General features: G+C 45.9%; 1 protein-coding gene across 7 annotated transcripts in view; it reads left to right on the top strand.

Moving 5' to 3' along the window:
• Window positions 1–19,293, top strand: part of STAT6 (signal transducer and activator of transcription 6) — a 1,449,539-nt gene that overhangs the window by 829,407 nt on the left and 600,839 nt on the right. For all 7 annotated transcript variants that reach the window (XM_069653558.1, XM_069653564.1, XM_069653563.1 and 4 more), the window contains one exon: window positions 808–891. In XM_069653558.1, coding sequence (XP_069509659.1) covers window positions 808–891 — 84 coding nt within the window. The remainder of the gene's footprint in view (window positions 1–807; window positions 892–19,293) is intronic.

Genomic DNA, 19,293 nt, shown 5'->3' with positions numbered 1-19,293 from the left:
CTTCCCCTATATGTGTATGCATCTTATGATGTGAGTGAACCGTTAGGAAAGTGGTGTAAGAACATATGAGAAGGGTGCCGTACACAAATGTAGAACCTTTTGAATTGTTTGTTCCTGACTATTAGCAAAGAAAAGCACCTGGCCTACCTATGGTAGCGAACAAAACAGACACATGTGATGTCATCAGCGATGTCATGAATGAGATTTGTGATGGCATCTTTGTGTCATGGCTGTTAGTCCATGCATGTTATGGTTGCTTAGCTTACCATAACTGTTGAATTTCGGGTTTTTTTCTCGGTTTTACTTGTAACCATAACGTCCCTGTAACAATGTTTTTCCATTGAATTTTATAGGTTTTTGCTAGTGCAACTTAACCACAACGTCCCTTTAACAATGTTTTTGTTAGTGAATATATATATATATATATATATATATATATATATATATATATATATATATATATATATATATATATATATATATATATATATATATAGATTGCAGGCTGGCCATGTATTATATTATTATTATTATTATTGTAAATATAAGCTTGTGTAAAAGCATCTCTAAATTAGAAAGCAAGATGGAATGGGGTAGTTTGAGTACATCCTTTTCTCTCTAGTGGGATTATGGTTTGGTGGTTGATTCAGAATATTCACACTATGGGGCTTCTTTACATAACCCCTAACCCATCTCACTTGGTAACCCAGACGTGTTTTACTTACCTTTTTTTCTGTGTGTATGTGTATTGTGTATGTTCTGTTTTGCAAAAGGAACTAACCATAACATTCATTTTTTTTACCTCAGGAGATTTGTAGGCGAGAACCCCAACAGATGGTGGAGACCTTCAAGGGTATCCTGGAGAGGGAGAAAGCAGCTGTTATTGAACAAGTACGTGCAATTCAGGGAATCTTAAATTTCAGGAGGAAAATTTACCAATGCGAACTTGCTGAGTTCAAGTGCATGTATCGAGAGATTCCCTAAGAGTCTGTTCTAAATGTACTTTAAATACTTTACTAAGTGACATGCTCTCTAGAGATTTGGGTGAATATTTACCCAGAATATATTTTAAATACTTTTGATTTTTTTTTGAATATTTCATTTAACTCCAAAACATCAACAAAACATATGGTCTTTCCCCTTTCTGTAATGGCTTGCAAAGAACAATGGTCTGGAGGGTTGCCGAGAGAGATGCCAGTGGTTAAGATTAATTTTAAACCTTCAAGCCCTTACCTCCTTTGTGTTACTCATTTCACCCAAAGTGGGACGAGTATGCCCAAACGTGGGGCCCATGCCTGCTGGGCTTAGAGACACATGCTACACCTCACTGATGATGCCCAGTGAGGCGGAAACATGTTTGGGGTTGCTTGTGGTCTCTTTCAGAAGGGATGTGACCAAGTAGTTTGGGCTGGACTGCCCCTTTTGGAGTCAGACCAATCCTGATTTGCATATAGTCTTTCACCTTTCTGTAATGGCTTGGCGGGGGAAGAATGATGGTCTGTAGGGTTGCACCGAGTGATGCCAGTTATGTTATGTTATTTGGCATTTATATAGCACTCTATATATCATTGGTATGACCTCAAAGCGCTGGTAGTTTGAACGCCCTCGGGGACCATAGACCAAGTCAGCTGAGAGAGTAAGGTGTCATAGGGTGCTTGGGTGGACCAGTTATGTGTGCAGCTGATGCAATTGCCTGATGGTAGCTGCATCTAGCATTAGGTGTGGTAGACTGGATATCAGTTGGATGTGTGCAGTCTGGATGTTGGACTGCAGGACTGGGTTCTGGCTGCGTTACGCCTGTGTTGGATGATTGTGTGTGCAGCTAGGCCAGTTTGTCATGGGATATAGCTGCATATTATAAGAATGCCAAGGTGTTCATGGAGTAATGTTTGCATGTGAGCAGCTAGGTCGAAATTGATAGAGGGGTGGGGTTGTACTCTGATTATGTGTTGGTGAAGAGTAGAGAGTAAGCATAGTGATATGGAAGGTGAGTGTTTGAGTGGAGTTATGATCTAAGGAGTTAGCTATTCTGGATTTCGAAGGTGCGTTTGCTTAATAGTGACTTATAGGCGTATTCAGTGGTGTCATTGCTCAAGATCTCATTGAGCATTTGTCATCGTTTGCAAAGACAGTCGCCTCTGATGGTGCTGGTCGCCTTACGGAAAGAGACACTTTTTAGAGCTTTGCGGAAGATCATATAGTCCTGGGTTTGTCGAATATGTGGAGGGAGTGAGTTCCACAGAGTTGGAGCCTAGGTTGAGAAGGCGATCCTCCGATCCTGACAGAGTTCGAGGTTGGAATCACTAGAACCAGGGCAGTGCTTAATCTTATGGTGCGGGATGGGCGGTAGGGTTTTATCATTTCTTGTAGGTACATTGGGCTGGTCTTATGCACTGCTCGGTGGATGATGCATAGGGTCTTGAAGGTGGGCCTTCATCCGATTAGGAGCCAGTGACTGATTCGGAGAGCTGGCGAGATGTGTTCTCTATGACCCCGGGCGAAGAACAGTTTGCAACAGCGTTTTGGCTGTTTGTAGTTTGTTGAGTTGGTATGCCGGAGCTCCTAGGTATAGGGAATTGGCATAGTCCAGTCTCAACATCACAATAGACATAACTGCTGCAAGCCTGTTCGGTTATGAGAGGTAGGGAAAAATGTGTCTGAGAAGTTTGAGGTGGTAGTGACAGCATTTAGACATGTTGTTGATCTGACTGGAGAGGGTTAAGCCTTAGTCCATAGGGCAGCCTAGGTTCTTTGCTATATCAGGGTTGAAGGACCGAGGGACAGGGGCCATGGGAGTGGATGTGGCAGAAGGGCAGTAATGCAGCACACCATGACTTCAGTTTTATCAGGGTTCAAAAGGAGGTGTTTTATTGTCATCCATCATTCAATATCGCAGAGACAAGATTCAAGGTTTGGAAGGGGGTTGGTGCCTGACTTGGGAATTCTTAAGATAATTTGGGTATCATCAGCGTATTTGTAACAGGAGATGTTGTGCGTGCGGATGACGCCTGGTAGAGTGGTCATATGGAGGTTGAACAGGAGAGCAGATAGGCATGCGCCTAGGGGTACTCCAGTGTTCACTGAGCAAGCAGTTGAGACAAAAGGGGAAAGGAGGGTTATTTGTTTCCTGTTGCTGAGGAAGGAGGCAATCCATTTGAGAGCAGTGCCACAGATTCCTTGGGAGTGAAGGCGGTCAAGGAGGATTGAGTGGTTAACGGTGTCAAAGGCTGCAGAGACATCGAGAAGAATCTGAGCTGCGCAGTCTTCAGAGTCTGCAGTGGCCTTGAGATCATCCCAGATCAAGATCAGAGTGGTTTCTGTTCCATGTTGTGGTCTGAAGCCTGATTGTGAGGGGTCTAGGAGACCATTGGATTCTACGAAGGAGTTGAGCTGTTAGTATGCTCTCCGGTCAATTCGTTTAGCGAGAAATCTGGTGTTGGAGATCAGTCTGTAATTTTTTGGGTCAAGGGATGCCTTTTTTAGAAGTGGTTTGACATTCGCTATTTTGAAGGCCTCAGGGAAGATGCCAGAGGTGAGGGAGTCATTTAGTATGGTTCTCACGTATTCTTCTGCACTGGTAGATGAGAATATTTCTTTCAGGACAGATGCGGGACAGGGGTCGAGGGGCACCCGGAGGGTTTGCTGGCTGATAGTAGGTCAAGGAATTTGTCTATGGGGATGGGTTTGAAAGTGTTGAACGTAGGGGAGTTTGGCGTTGGGGCAATGTGATCAGGGGGGTCGGTGGTGGGAAGGGGGAAAGGAGGGACAGTTTGGTGTTGAGGTTTGCCGTCCTGTCAGGTGCAGTATTGAAGAAATGTAGGGAAAGAGAGTCACAAGAGTGATTGTATGGGGGTGGATTGGGTCGCGGTGCACGTTGGTTTCACAAATTCTGATATGATCATGTGGAGTTCTTTGCTACGGTTTCCACAGTTGAGAATTTGTTTATTGTAATGGGCTTTTTTGGCTTTTCCAATTTCGTATTTGCAGTTATGGTGGTGCAGGGCAAACCTGGATCTACTGAGATCGGTTTTAGATGCTCGCCATATACGTTCAAGAGAGATTTATTTTTGTGGCATTCGTCAGGTGGGGCGTGAACCATTTGGGGTATTGTCCTGATGCAGGGCGCAAGGGGGTGAGAGGAATTAGTGAGTCATCAAGCCAGGAGTCGAAGGAATCGATGCTTAAGGGTCAATCAGGGGGCAGAGTTGCGTTGGGGCAAAGAAGCAGGCCTTCGGCTAGGTCGGGAAGGATCTTGACTTTGTTCCAGCATTTAAGATCAGGGGTGGGAGCCAAGGGTGCTGTAGGAGGAGGGGCAGGTGTGTGGATAGAAAAAGGGATTGCAAAGTGGTCGGTCCAGATGAGTGGTGTGGGATGGGATAAATAAACTAGGTCATGGGAGCTGAAAATTGCATCAAGGGTGTGCCTGAGTGGGTTGGACCAGTGGTATGATGGGAGAGGTTAAGCGCATCGAGACTGTCAACCAACGGATAAGTCATGGCTTGTTGGGAATATCGAACCAGATATTGAAGGCTCCCAGGAGTGTAAGAGAAGGGTGGTTTACTTGAATGGTAGCTATTAAGCTATTAAGCTATTAGACAGAGGTTATTTGCGAAAATGTCAGTTATATCCCCGGGGTCTATAGATGAGTAGGAAGCTGTGGGAGAAGGTTGGTGGTAGCAAGAGGTTAACTAGAAGGGATTCACAGGAGGCAGTGCATGTCTGGGATTCGACAAGTAAGATGGAAAAAAGAGGATTGAAGAGGATTGAAGAGGACTGCCACTCCGCCACCTTGAGGGTCTATTGTGGGTGATGAGCGATTAGCCAAGGAAGAAGGCTTTGTGTGCTACTGGGGCAAAATCGTTGGAGAACCAGGTTTTCGGTGATAAAAATTAGTTCAGGTTTGTCAGAGGATAGGAGGTCAAAGATGCTGTGCCTGTTCTTGCTACAGAGCGAGCATTGAAAAGGATGCATGTGACTTTGTGAGGGGAGGTTGTTTTCATGTTGTTCATTGCACTGGGACCTTCGTGGACATGGGTGTCAGCCAGGGTGGCGGGTGTGGTAGGAGCTTTCAGGGCAGATGAGACCGGTTGAGGTGGGGTATGGCAGGGGCTGGGTGCCTGAGGACTTTGAGTGTCGAGTGAGAGGGTTATGTCAATGGGGGCGGGAAGAGTAGGCAGGAGGAGGTAGGTATGTGAGAGACGAGGGGTGGGACAAGGGGGTTGGGAGGGTTGTGAATGGATCACTTGGGGTTCAGGGGTTTAAGCAGGTTGATTTTGGAATGAGTCTGGGGGTGTTGGGGGTTTAGGTGAACAGGGTGAGAAGTCAAGAGAAAGAGGGAAATTGGGAGAGGGGAGAGAGAGGGGGTAGGGGAGGGAGGGGATGGGAGGTTGGGCTGAAGCGGAAGCGGTGAAGAGTGGAGGGTCGAGGGAGAAGACCAGTCACGTTTTCTGCATTTTGTGAGTTTTGGTGCCATAGGCGTGTGAGAGAGGGAGGGGGATGCAGAGGGGGAAGGAGATGAGGCTACCGTTCTAGCAAGGGCAAGATGAGCTACTTTCAGAGAGGGGAAGGGATGTGAAGGGGGGGGGGTTTGTTGGCGGGGTTGCATAAGGGTTAAGGGGGCGGGCGGGAAGAGAGGTAGTTCGAGAGGGTGGTGAGTTCCGTCATGGGCCAAGGGGGAGAGGGAGGGAGGGTGGGATGGGAGGTCGTGGAGTTCCCTTAGAGGGCACAGGTATGGTTTGAAAGAGGAGGAGGATTCACACTGTTTTGCGCGCCAGAGGCCTCCCCTGGTTTGGGAGTTCGATAATGGGTGGGGGGTATCCGGATGTTCTCAATAGGTCAGAGGAGGGGGTGGAGTCAATGAGCTAGGGTGGGAAGGGGAAAGGGGATGAGGGCTTGAGGCGGCAGGTGTTTGGCTTGCCAAAGTGCTCCTCTGATCTTAGAGTTGGACGTGGGATGATGGTAGGAGTGTGGGCGGGGGCCGCCCAAGTGTATTGTTATACAGGGGTGGGGTTGTGGTTTGCGATTAGCAGAGGGATATGGGGGGGTCGTGAAGTTGGGTGCTAGAACATGGGCCATGCGCCGCGAGGGGTGAGCAAAGGGGCAGGGGTATGGTGCATGGAGGCTAGGGATCATGGCGAGTCGGAGCGGGGGTATGTGATGCGCTGGGATCTCCATCCCGGTGGAGGTCAAAGGCAGCACCTGAATATTGATGTCTACTAGTAACAGCAGATGCAGTGGCCCTAGATGTACAACCAGCGTCTAGATTGGGGACACCAGGGCAGTGGGAGAGCGCCAAGGAGGGTAACAATAAGGTGGAAGTCTAGATGTAATCACGGCGCCTAAAACATAGGAAAGTAATTCACAGTTCTATCTCGGATAGCATTTTCCAGTCGACAATCAAACTAGTAACAACAATTCTAATTGTGTTACACAGGCAAGTAAATCACAGTGCCATCTCATGGTTCCATGTGTTAAAATTGCACCAAAAATGGCTGTGGGCACAAAATATCACGGCAAAAATGCTGTGGTTTTGCCATTGCAATCCATGTAAAGGATGCAGAGGACACCCCTGCAACCCCTGGACCATTATACCATTTAGGGGTGCGGGGGACACCCCCACGACCCCCACTCCCCTTAAATGGTGTAATGGGGTACACCTTTAACGGGTCAAACCACAGCATTTTTGCCGCAATATTTTTGTACAGGCGACATTTTTGCCGCAGTTTTATCACTGCATACCCATCTAATGGGGGTTCTTGTGAATCAATCCAACAAGAAAAACTTCTAAGAGTATGGGACAGGCAAATAAATCACGGTACCATCATAGAGGGTACCTTCCAGATTTTAGACTATGTAACAAGACAAATTCTAAGTAAGTGGCACAGGCAGGTAAATGACAGTACTATCACAGTGGGCACCCACTAGATGTGAAGCAATCTAACTAGCAATTTCAAGGTGTACGGTACTGGTAAACAAGTCACTGTGTTATCTCAGTGGGCAAATTCTAAGTAGGCGGCACAGGCAGGTAAATCACAGTACTATCACAGTGGGCTAAGCCAAGTAAATCACTACTATCTCAGTGTGTACTTTCTAGATGAAAATCAATGCAACTTTCTAGGTGTGAGTCAGTCAAACAAGGACGATTTCTAAGTCACAGTGGGCACCTTCTAGATGTGGAATAAGTTGACTAAAATGGTTTCTATGTGTGCAGTGCCATTAATAAATTATAGTATCACCACAGTGGGTACCTTCTAGGTGTGAATCAGTGCAACAATGCAGCAGTTTGTAAGAGTGACCGGCGCAGGTAACTAAATTCACAGAAATGGGGCGGCAACTTCAAGAAGGGAATCACATTAATTAGAAGGTTTATATGTGTGGGGCGCAGGTAAATATATTACAATTTTACAGCAGTGGGCTACTTCTAGATGCGAGTGAGGCTAGCACGAGAACATTATAAGTGACCAGGAGCCAAAATAAATGACAGTAAATTAGAGTGATGTCACGGTGTGCACATTCTAGATGTAAATCAAGTTAACAAGAGCAAGTTCTAAGTGGGTGGGACAGGGATATAGAATACAGGGCTAACTCAGAGGGCATTTTCTAGATGTGAGTGAAGGGGCTGCCCTCGGAGGGTTAAGTGTAGCAATCTAGCCTATCAGCAGTGGTGGGAGAGGAAGGGAAACCGAGAGGGTCGGGGATCAAGCGTGGACGCCGGGGGGGCTAAAAAAAAATACAAATAGATAATCTAGGCCCAGGATGGTCCTACGCAGCAGCACTCACCTGGGAGAAACGGAAACACCTGGGAGAAACGGGTTAATATAAGTTCTAAACTTTCCATCCATCACCTACTTTGTTTTGCAAATTCCATTAACAAACATCTTATGGACACAAGAGGAACAATTCAACCTACCAAAAGAACAACAGCCTTGAACGTAGAATGAGCATCAAGCAGAGTGGACCGTGTGAAGATCCATGCATGAACAAGGTACTGAGCTACAAGGGTTTTTTCAAACCTTGACCTGTGGTAACCCACCACTGCCCGGGGAGAAGTGCATGGTTGACTTAGCTTGTAAAGTCAGGGGAGGGAATGAAGGAAACGGGAAGACTTGGGCATTGAAGACCCGCAGAGACAGAACAATTTGTAAGGTGTTATGGGGAGGTCAGGATGTGTGGCAGGGCTGAGCAGCCAGGAGGCTGACGGAAGATGGAGTGGAGTGCTGATGAGTTTGTGGCTGTGTTGGAGGGTAGTTCACCTCGGGGTCATCTTCGACTCCACACTCTCCTTCTCTCCTCATATATCTGACGTTTCTAAGAAGTCACACTACCAGCTGCACCTCCTCAGAGGTATTCTTCCCTTCCTCTCCTTCCCCCAGAAGCTCACTGTCTCTCGAGCCCTGGTTCTCTCAAGGCTGGACTACTGTAACAGCCTCTATCTTAATCTGCCTGCCTCCACTCTCCGCCCTCTGCAACTTATCCAGAACAGAACTGCGAGACTTGTCCTTGGCCTCAAGCCCAGGGACCGTATCTCTCCAGGACTGAAATCTCTTCACTGGCTCCCAGTGGCCGCGAGGATCAAGTTCAAAACCCTCTGCATTGTCCACAAGGCCTTCTGGGGCCTGGGACCAAAATACCTCCAACTCTCTCTTCCTAAATATCTTCCTTCACGAGCCCTTCGCTCATCCGTCTCCAACTCCCTCATGGTCAGCCGTTTCTCGAAGCAACGAGCTGGGGGTAGATCTCTCTCCGCAGCAGGGGCCTCCCTCTGGAACAGCCTTCCTGCCTCCCTGAAACTTGAGGAGAACCATCTCCGGTTCCGGAAGCACCTCAAAACCTTCCTCTTCGCTTCTGCCTTCTCTCTCCCTCTCCCCTGCTAATCCTGCTTAACTCCCCACTGAACTCAGCTCAAACCTGCATCTTGGGCCACTCTCAGCAACCTCGGTCCAGGGCCCAGCCACTCTCCACCTGCACTGCCTCCCCGGCTCCCCCTGCACTGTGGGACTGTCACTGTATCCCTACAGCCCCTTTCCCAGCACTTGCTCTGCACTTACCTCGCACTTGCCACCAGCTGGCCCTTTCTATTTATTATTTATTATTATTTTATTTTATTTTATTTTTTTTTACGCTACTTACCTTGTACTGCACTTCCCCCCCCACCTCCTCCCCCCTGCACTTCCTCCTTTTCCCCTTACCTCTGCACTTGCGCGATCTGAATGACACCTGGCCTAGTAGGATCGTTTGTCTGTTTTCCCCTTGTTTCCCTCCCTCCCTGCCTCGTCGCGCCTTGAAACACTTGTGTATAGGCGCGTTACAAATACCATATCATATCATATCATTTAAGGTCTTGGCTGTCAGAGAGTTACCAATGGAGTGACTTGGCCTGTGATTGTGAGAGTGTATTTGAGACTAACTGGTGAGCTAGACTGTATTGTGAGAGAGTTGTATGGGAGTGAAAAGGGAGTAAGAGTGACAGTAGTTCCGGCAGAGGGAAGATTGAAGAAGTGAGTGAGTGGTTGCTGGAGATGGGAAGGGGTGGTGTGAGAGTATAGATAGTATGGGAGATTGGAGATAGGAGGGAGTAGCTAGTGGAGGGGAGGAGAGAAATAGGAAAGGGGAGCCAGAGAGTGTGTGTGCGGAGGGACACAAGACTAGTGAGGAGAAGACCTAAGTAAGAAGTGCTGGTGATAGAGATGCGAGTGAGTGAGTGAGGGAGTGAAGGTGGGAGGGAGAGAGCGAGAAGGGACCTGGATATAGAACAGAGGTAGACGGGGGGGTTGTGTGGATGTAGGAGTAGTCCAGGCAGGGAGAGGGGCTGATGGGAGCGAGAGGAGAAGAAAAAAAGGGAGACAATCTAATACCGGCACCTTTTGAAAATCCTACTGGTAAGATTCTGGGAGTGTAGGGAACCCTTTGGAAGTCTGAGTGAGTGAGATAGAGAGTCCTCCGCCTTTAGACACTCACCTGGAGCTTAGGCGTAGTACTGTAAAAAGGCTTTTACCATCATTCAATTTAAACCCTGGAACCTCCCTTTAGATTTTTTGAGTTATTTAATTCCATCCTGGGACAGCCGCTGCCTTCTTTTGTTCTTTGATCTGCTGGGAATTGTTTTTGCAAGCTTCTGGGGTCCTCCTCGCCGAAACCTCTAGTGCAGCCTTGATGGTCCAGGTCCTGAAAAGAGCTCTTATTCCTTTTCTGGTTCACTGGGATCGTCATTGGCAGAGCGTGCAAGTCCTTGGAAACCATATCCTGAAATCTGCACTTATGGAAAAGAGTTCTCTACTCACTGTTTTTTCTTCGTGCTGCTGGAGCAATTTTCACTGAAACTACCACTTTGAGTACGTACTTTGTTTCCTGGGGTCGGTCGATTGTTCGTTCTACTCACGCTCCGGTTTCCCTACAGTCCAGGGGAGATATTCCTTGAAGGAGAGTCTTTACCATATTTCCAATATAGTTCCTCTTGTTTCTTCTTTTGTGCTCCTTCGTCCATCTGCCGACCACTGGTGCGCTTCCATGGGGTCTACGCTGGCTTTCCCTGGAGTTGCTCATCACAGGATCTGAACCTGTGGGGTAGATCAGACTTACCTCTATTAAAGCAGATGGCCCTTTAACTTTTGCCATTCATTTCTCTGGAACTTTAAACCTACTTTGAAACACTGCAGAATTGACTGTGGCATTCTTACATGCCCCTGGACATTTGTCCTCGACCCCTATGGGTCCATTGAGCTCGTTACCAAGCAAGAAGTATTATTTTTAGAACTTACTTCTGATTTAAAAATTTTAAATTCATGTTCTGCATTTCTGCAATGGGGCAGTATTTTTAACATTGTCACTGAACATAGTAACAATGCATTCATTTTTACCTGAACTGTATGAACAAGGTTATTGTTTCTAAAATGTTACACTCGATCTTGAAAGGTTTTACCTCATGTTTTAAAATTGTTTACTACCTTCTAAGGGTTTAAATATTCTCAGGTGTGCATGTACATCAATTTTAATGATTTCCTAGGGGGTCCTCATGATTGAGGATTACTGTTATAGGTCTTGGGGATTATCATCATATTTTTTCCGCTGGTAAAATTGCATGTTTCCCTTTTTATCCAAAACCCTTGCATATGTGTTGGGTGCTGACCATCAGGTCTAAAGCATTCCACATATAGTAGGGTCAGGTTGCTTCTTTAGGACTCTGTACATTATTGTGCACGCACATAGGAAACGTACCTGCTTGTTAGGTTTTATGTTTCTCTGGTTCTCTCCACTCCCCAATTATTTTATGCTGGCTATTCACCTCTGGTAGAGGACTAGCATATAGACATTGAGGTTATGAGTATCCTTGAATAGACCTTAGTGATTTTATAATGTGCTTGGTATCTTTTTAATACTGTGTATTTTTACTGGAGTACTTATTTGAACTGATCGTTTTTAGATGTGCGAGCTATGTTTGGACTAATTGTTCCCTGTGCCAGCCTACTACCGCTACCTGAGAGTTGAGCCTTGTTGCACTGTGCATGTTACCTACGTTAAGATAGGTTTAGCGTCCCTTTTTTGTCAGATGTGTTACTGGTTGTAGCATTCTCAACACAGGGTGGTACAAAAACTGCCCCAGCAGCACCCAACATCTATTCATCTGGAATGTCACAGAATAAATGGTTCATTTGATCACACTGGATTCAGTGTAACCCCTGAAAAGGGTGCCTCCATTCCAAAATGTTGTCCCGAACCATGACATTTATTTGACAAGGAGCAGGAAGGCTGGGCATGTCTGGGTGTCTTAGACATCTCACTTTGTTCAAGCATGTGGCTGGGCTGCTACAGAGCCCACTGCAGAGAGAAGTCTCTGGTGGCTGGCGTGGGCATATATGTGATCATCAACCGTTCGGTGAGAATGACAATAGATAGGACACAAATTGGTGTTGAGTGGTGTTTGAAGTGCTGCAGCTGTAAGCTGGTCAGTGGGGCAGCAGAGTTGACCCCTGGCAGTACTTTATGCTGCTATCTGGATCAGTGTTGGAGAGGTGGACAACTCCAGGACAGTTGTCAGGACAGAAGTTGAAATAATTACTGGCTGTTAAGATATGAGCAGACTCGGTGACCCAGGGGGTGGATGCTGTTGAGAGTGTGACGAGCCTTGTCGGGAAAACTTGTCGCTGTCACCACAGCATCAGCACCTGGACTGCATTTCTTTAATATTTACTCTTGTCTGGCAGTGGCTTGGTTATCTGTGGTAGGCTTTGAACAAAACGAAATATCAACCTAATGCAACATCTTATTTGTTGATGTGACTTGTGTGATGAACCTAAAGGCATCTCCCTCTTTAATTGACAAACTATCACAACACCAAACGTGGTGACACAACATATTCAGAGGATTTTGTCTACTTCCCCTATTATAAACTCGTATGGGTCACATCACTGCTCCTAAACAATGGAGCACCCTCCCAGCCACTCTCTGAAACCAGACCTCCCACACTGCCTTCCGGAAAGCCCTTAAGACCACGCTCTTGAACTAGCCCCACCCGTGCTACACAGTTAAATTTGCCAGCCAACTCATCCCCTTCCCCCACATACCTCACATGTTCTACTGTCTGTTGTATCTCGCACTCCTAATGTTACTGACTGACTCTCCTGCACTGGTTCACTGTAACCACGAACCTCCTACAGGACATCACATGTCTTTGTCTACCAGTTTTTCCACTGCCTTTTCATGTCTTGTAACTAAGTAAGATTTCTTGTAACAGCGCCAAGATGCATAAGGGCTGCCTTGTGCGCTTTATAAATGTAAAAAATAAATAAATAATAAAAATCAATTAACGTATTCCCACATAGAAATGCCAGCACTAGACACAAATAGTACTGAGACGAGGAGGCCACATGAAGATGTTCAGAATTGCAGTCAACAGTCTAGTCATTTTCTGATAATCAAAGGTTATCATGGCATAAAAAACAGAGGACAGACAAACACCAAAAAGTCGTCGTGGAAGTAGTAGTGGCAGTAGCAGTGGTTGTGGAGACAGGAGCAGTAGCTGTAGTTTCAAGAACTGGATGGTCCATCAAAGCAAAAGAGAGCCGAACGGAAAGAAAAGGAAGATGTGGAAGTACAAGCAGAGAAGTTACAGACCAATTGCTGGTTGCCGGGGAGAACAGAACAGAAATGGAGAAGCACATAGACAATTCCCTGAGGGAATCCATTCACTACAAACTGGCAGCAACCCATTAGGAGTGTACGATGAGAATACCCAAGAGACTCTGCTCGAAGGAAGATGCCGACAAACCAAGGCGCACCAAGTTACCAATCATCAGAGATGAGCAGAGACCGCTGTTGAAGCCCAAAACCAGGGCTTCAACCCGCGGTACTACCTCCGTCTCTATAAACCAGCAACACATTAAAAGGACAGAGTTTGTATCCAAACATTGAGAACCTTCTTAATACCAAAGGAGGCTTTGCTGAGTGGCATGCATACTAGCATTCAGACTCGGGTGTCTATTGGCGAAACACCACTAAATGGTCAGCTTGGTGAAAAAAGCAAAGCCGACACCAGAACTCAGGGAGCGTTAGAATATATAAAGCAGACACCATATCCAAATATACCAGAGTATCAGGGCTAATGGGTTGATCAATGGAATTGGCTAAAGGTTCAGCAATCTCTTCCTCTTCACTTAAGTAACAGGGTTCCCCCGATCTCCTCTCCTCCTCCTCCTCACCTGATGAGGTTGAATAGTCCAACTTCTTCCGTCGGGTGTGTCGAGCGTTGGGCTTCCTTTTCTTGAGTAGATAGGGTCTGCCTCGAAAGTAAGTCACCGTGACTCTAGATCAAGAGATCCACAGTGTTTCCCCTCCGTGACAGCCAGATGTTGCAAGGGGAAAAAGCCTTTGCTCAAAAAACCCCTTGGTGCAGAGGTGAGTAGATGCCGGAGAAGCAGTCAGAAGACTTGCTGGGGTCTTAGGAGTGTCCAACGTTGGAGAAGCGGGTGGAGGAACGTACCCGTGTCGAGAACATCCACTGGAAGAAGAGCCACAGGATCGTCGCTCCTGTAGGATGACTGGTGGAAGGTCCACGTAGTGAAAACACAGAAGGAACAGGTGAGAAATTCTATTGGAAAGGACAAACGGGGAAGGAAGCAAAATAGAATGCTCAGGCAAGACAAAGGGAGGCTGGAACAAGTGAAGGGGGAGAGAGCCAGGGAGTAGAAAGAGGGAGAGCTAATAGCTGGAAGTAGCGGGCGGAGTTAAACTAGAATACCACCGGGAAGGATAGCAAACGAGCGCGCGCAACGGAGAAATAAACACAGTTGCAACGCGCCGAGCCCCCGACAGACGAATGGTAAACATGTACAAAATGGAACGTGGCGGCACAGTCTAATGGCGTCCAAGTTTCCACCTCCTCCACACATGCCAGTCGCCAGCGGCTGTGACACAGAGATAAAGTATCCCCAGCAGACAATACCTCGCAGCTGTAAGGAACTCATGGTGGCAACAGTAAAGACAGACACAAGTGATCACAGTTCAAGGGTGTTTATTAAACTGTATAGTTAGGTTTGAAAAACATCTAATCTAAACCTAAATCTAAGATGGGAGCAAGCTTCGATTATCAAACAATAATTAGGCGGTCCTAGTGGCGCCTTGTAAAAATAAAAAGGGCCTATACTAAGAAAAACCTATTGCCAATCCTTACGCTAAATACAAAAAGAAGTGTGGGATAATGTTCATGAAAAAGAAGGAAATGTTCACAAATGATAAGTCAGGATGCAGTATCAGGGGTTCTCCCTTCCCCACGTTTTGAGTATGGCGAAAGGTGGAATTCCAAAGCACAGCACATGATCAAGCTTTCCCAGCACAAGCCAACAGTTCCGCAATCAGGGCCTTCAGTGGTTACGTTTCTTTCCTACAAAAAGTCTCGCCTCTGAGGACCTGATGGGTTTCAAAATAATAACAAACAAAAAGGTTATTTTCCTCGTGTGATGACATTTCACACCTGGATCCCCCTCTTCTGGGCTCAAATCCACAAAAGAGTTCCTAGTGATCCAGGACCTTCAGTGGTTCAGTATTTTACTTCTGAGGGCCTGATGTGTTAGAAATAACAAACAAAAGTTCCATTCTGATAGTACTTGGCCACCAATTCTGCACCCCTGGTTCCCCATGTTCCAGGCTCTGACCCCTCTCAAACATCATCCTTCTTTCATCCGGTGCAATTTGACTTATTCAAAAAGATTCCCCGGTTGTATTCATGTGTCGGTGGGGTCATGGTTTTTACCCCTGGATACACCTCTTCCGGGCTCAGATCCTTTCTTGAATATTAGCCTCCCTCCGCCTGGTTCACTGTGGCTTGTATTTCAACACAATTTCATCTGTGACATTCAGGAATCTTAATGTCTTTTTAACTAGTTCACTGTGGACATCCCTCTGCCGGGTTCACTCTTGTCAACACACTGTATATTGGGACTTTAGACTTCGCCCACCTATTTATTGGCATCACTCCTTCGGGTTCACTCTTCCAAATTTCGCCAATCGCATATTTCCATAATCAACTCTTATGATGCAGGATTCACTTCACTTACCTTCACAATCTTCTGTCGGTCAAATACTTTTGACTGTAAAGAGGATTGTACTAGACCCCCATGTGACCACTTTGACCCCATTCTCATCTGCCGGTCTCCCACTTCCACTCCCCCAGGACCTCCCATCCAGGTGATCCTCCCTCACTGGTCCACCCCCAGGAACTGGATCCAATAGTGATGGCTGTGTCCTGGACACCTGGATGACAGACTCCCGTGAGACTAGTCAGGGAGACACCTTTCGCACACAGCCGGCAAGCTGGATGCGAGCGGCAGATCTCCTTGAGTGGTGGTGAAAATATCCTTGACAGTGGGATTTCAGGATTGGTGGAAGAAGGTGTGCATTTCCCCAAAGGCTATTGTCTCAGGAGTCGGGAGGGCAGACCAAGTTTGAAGAGCCCCACGACTGGAAACTCCAATTAGGAAGAAGATGAGTGGTATGCTGCAATCCACTGACGGGTATCGGGGAAGAGAATGAGAGCGGGTTATGGGATACGAGAATAAAAGTTAAAACCTATGAAATAAATAAAAGGATTGTATAAACAAGTGCAAGTTTAATAAAAGTGTGCTTTCCCTTTTATATACAACCCTGCTATTTATAGTCCTAGAAAAGAGAAAATGTGTGGATATTTACTGACTAAGATAAACAAGTAAAGTCAGACACCCTGCATGGTTAACCTGTACTTCCTTGTCCCAGTGATTTGGGAATAACAGTGGGCAGTACTGGGAAACAAAACAAACCCATCCTGCGCCAGTCTGTAAAACAATGTGGACACCAACGGTTGAAAGCAAAACTAAGGAAAGACCAGGCATGAGGATTTTCCCCTTGGCATGCTAGAGGCATTTTGTACTTTGAGTGCATACTGTTTACACTAGTACTAGACCAGAAAGACCAGGGAAGGGGATTGTCCCCCAGATATTATAAGAAGAACGTTACAGAGGCAAAATGCACTTCCCAAATAGTGGGTGACCTGAGAAGCAAGAGAACCTTGCTTGTAACTTTGTGAAATCTTATTTTGGGATATCTACAAGTCCCTGGACTTTCCAACTGGAGAAAAGTTGCAAGAAGTCAGCCAAGCACATATTATTTACACTTACAGTAGCTTTTTGAAAAATATAGAGTATGAGGGTCAGATTAGGGTTTGGGCACAGGGCAGTGGACATTTATTTACGTGTCCTGACAATCGTCTCTTTCGTTAGTTTTGTTGAGGTAGGGAAACCCTTCACAGAGTTAGGGCAAGTGATGTTTTTTTCCCATTCCTTTATTATTTGAATAAAACATTATTGTGAAGCAAACAACCCTGTGACCGTCTCCTTAATCTGTCCCCTCACTCTTGGGATATAGATTTGTAGCACTACTGGTCTGGCGGATTGCAATAGCAGGCTATTCTTCATGTATCAATGAGTAAACTGGACAAGAATCAGCCAAAGCTTACATTTGACTTGGGTAGAGCTTGCAAGAAAGCCAATGATCTGCTGTATCAGCAGGAGGATCAGTTTGGCAAAAATTCAGCATACGCCTCCACAGATTCAGCACTGGAGGTTAAAGAGGTATGTCTTTTGCTAAAGGACATAATTGCCACATTGGACGCTAACATTGACAGTTTAACTGGGAAAGTAGATCACTTGCAAGTCTTTGTTCCATACATATGGTTCTAAATTGGAAGAAGCTGAAAATATGATTTTGACGCTTGGGATAATTGGAAACGTGGCGTTCTGATGTTACATGTATGTGAGCACCGTTGGAGATACCATCTAAGTACGATGGTCTCCCGAGATGCTCATTAAGGAATGTAATGGGAGGGAGTGAATCAACACCGATCTGGTTTATAGAGCTGTTTGTTGAACAGTTGTTGACAGAGCTTTTTGGTGAGTGACATTACTTGAGTTTGCAGTGGAGAGGGCTCATAGATCTCTGGTAGCCAAGCCAGTACCAGGTGCTCCACCAACGGCGATCAAAGCGAAATTAATAAACTATAGGGACTGGGACAAGGCACTTCGGCTGATGAGGGAGAAAGGCGATCTTTCATATAAAGGTATGAATATGATTTTTCAGCAGTGGTCCAGGCTTTGGCCCAGACATCAGATGTGTGTTGCGGGCAAAGAACATGAAGTATTAACTGCTTTTTCCAGCAAAGCTCAGAGTAGTATATACGGGCAAAATTCACTGCAAGTACATCTCGATTCTTGTATGAGGGAGGGGAGAGATAGCCTAGAAATGTCATTTGGCAGTGAACCATGGAACATTATGTACATTGTTGAGATTTTGATTTACTTCCATTTCGATATTATTTCTAATTCATCGGCCAGTGTTCTTTATTTAAGAAGGGCGTTGAGCATGTCATAAGTGTGATCAATGGAATTTTATAAATGTAAGTTTGATATTCGTACTGCCCGTAACTGGAGTCCCATGGAAATTGGAAAGGGGTTTACTGTATTTGGTTGAAACCAGGAATTTACATAATTGGGTGACTTGGGTGGCCAAGTTGCAGAACTGCTGTAGACATTGGGATGTTTGGCTGGACTACTGGCAATGCTTGACGGTCCAATGTAGGATGCCATGTAATAGATGACAATTCGTGGACATTTTTATAATATCTTGAGAATGTCGGTGACCTTGGTGTATCTCTGGGAGATGGCTAGTGTGTTACACCTTTTCTTGAAGGGAGAGTACTGCACCAATATGTTGTTGGGGAGGGTGGACGGGGGTACTGTTTTAGGTTTAAATTGTTACTATAGAAGGTTTATAAAGTTGATTTTGTTGCAGAGGATGACATTATAATGACCATGAGAATGTGCTTGAAGCCAGTGGTTCACAAGATGAGAACAACATGCTGATGTGAAATCTGTGACTCTGTATGTTTGGTGTTGGGATTTGGGTGGGATCTGGCTTGTGGGCTAATAACCAACTGTTGAACCCTTATAATTGGAGCTGTTCACCATGGGATGTTAGAGTGTATGCTGAGCATAAATGTTAAACTAAGCGAGTGATGGCTCATAGCTGTGAAATAAAGATAATGGCCCGCATTATAGGTTTACTGGTATCCCACTGCTAATGTTGGCAGGATACTTGCAAACCTGCCTTACCGTCCCTGCCGCCCGGTGTTACCAGGATATTATGGGCGGCGGAGACCCGGTAAGTTCCCATTCCCATGGAGTATAGGACTCCACGGAATGGGATTGTATTCATCGGGCATTTATTTGCCGTTAAGGGCCGGAACTTCTGGCAGGTCAGGCCTGCCAGGAGATCCATGGCCCCCGCCGGCAAACTTGAAGTGTGTCAATCTGGAGAAAAGGCCAGAGCCGGATTTACCCAGCATGTTTTCTTGCATTTATTCCTACTGACACACTTCTAATAAGGCCCAAGTTCTTTGAGGTGTGCCAATAGCCCAGTGAGAACAAGGAAAGTTATTTTATATTTACAGTGATGTGATGTAAATTTGGCATTCTTGCAGGAAAGACATCCATCACTAAAGTCTTAAGTAGGGTTTTCTAAACTTTGGGGCTGTTACAGATCTTTCTCTCCATATTCTTCTCATGCACATGGGCTTGAAGTTCTGGTACGTCATGCCCTTAAATTTCACCTACATAAACTAGAGTAGGATCGGGATGGAAGAACATGAATTAATAGTCACTTTGGAGATAGCAGATCACACTGATCAATTCCTTCGCTCCAAAGGTAGACAGCATGCTTTTATAATTGGATTGATAGCTGATCATATGGGGGGGGGGGTCTGAATTCAATTAT

The sequence above is a fragment of the Ambystoma mexicanum genome, chromosome 3q (assembly GCF_040938575.1).
Source record: "Ambystoma mexicanum isolate Mex_15411 chromosome 3q, UKY_AmexF1_1, whole genome shotgun sequence".
Classification (NCBI taxonomy): domain Eukaryota; kingdom Metazoa; phylum Chordata; class Amphibia; order Caudata; family Ambystomatidae; genus Ambystoma; species Ambystoma mexicanum.
Note: the sequence above shows the minus strand (reverse complement) of the source record. Positions and strands in the feature narration are given on the sequence as shown.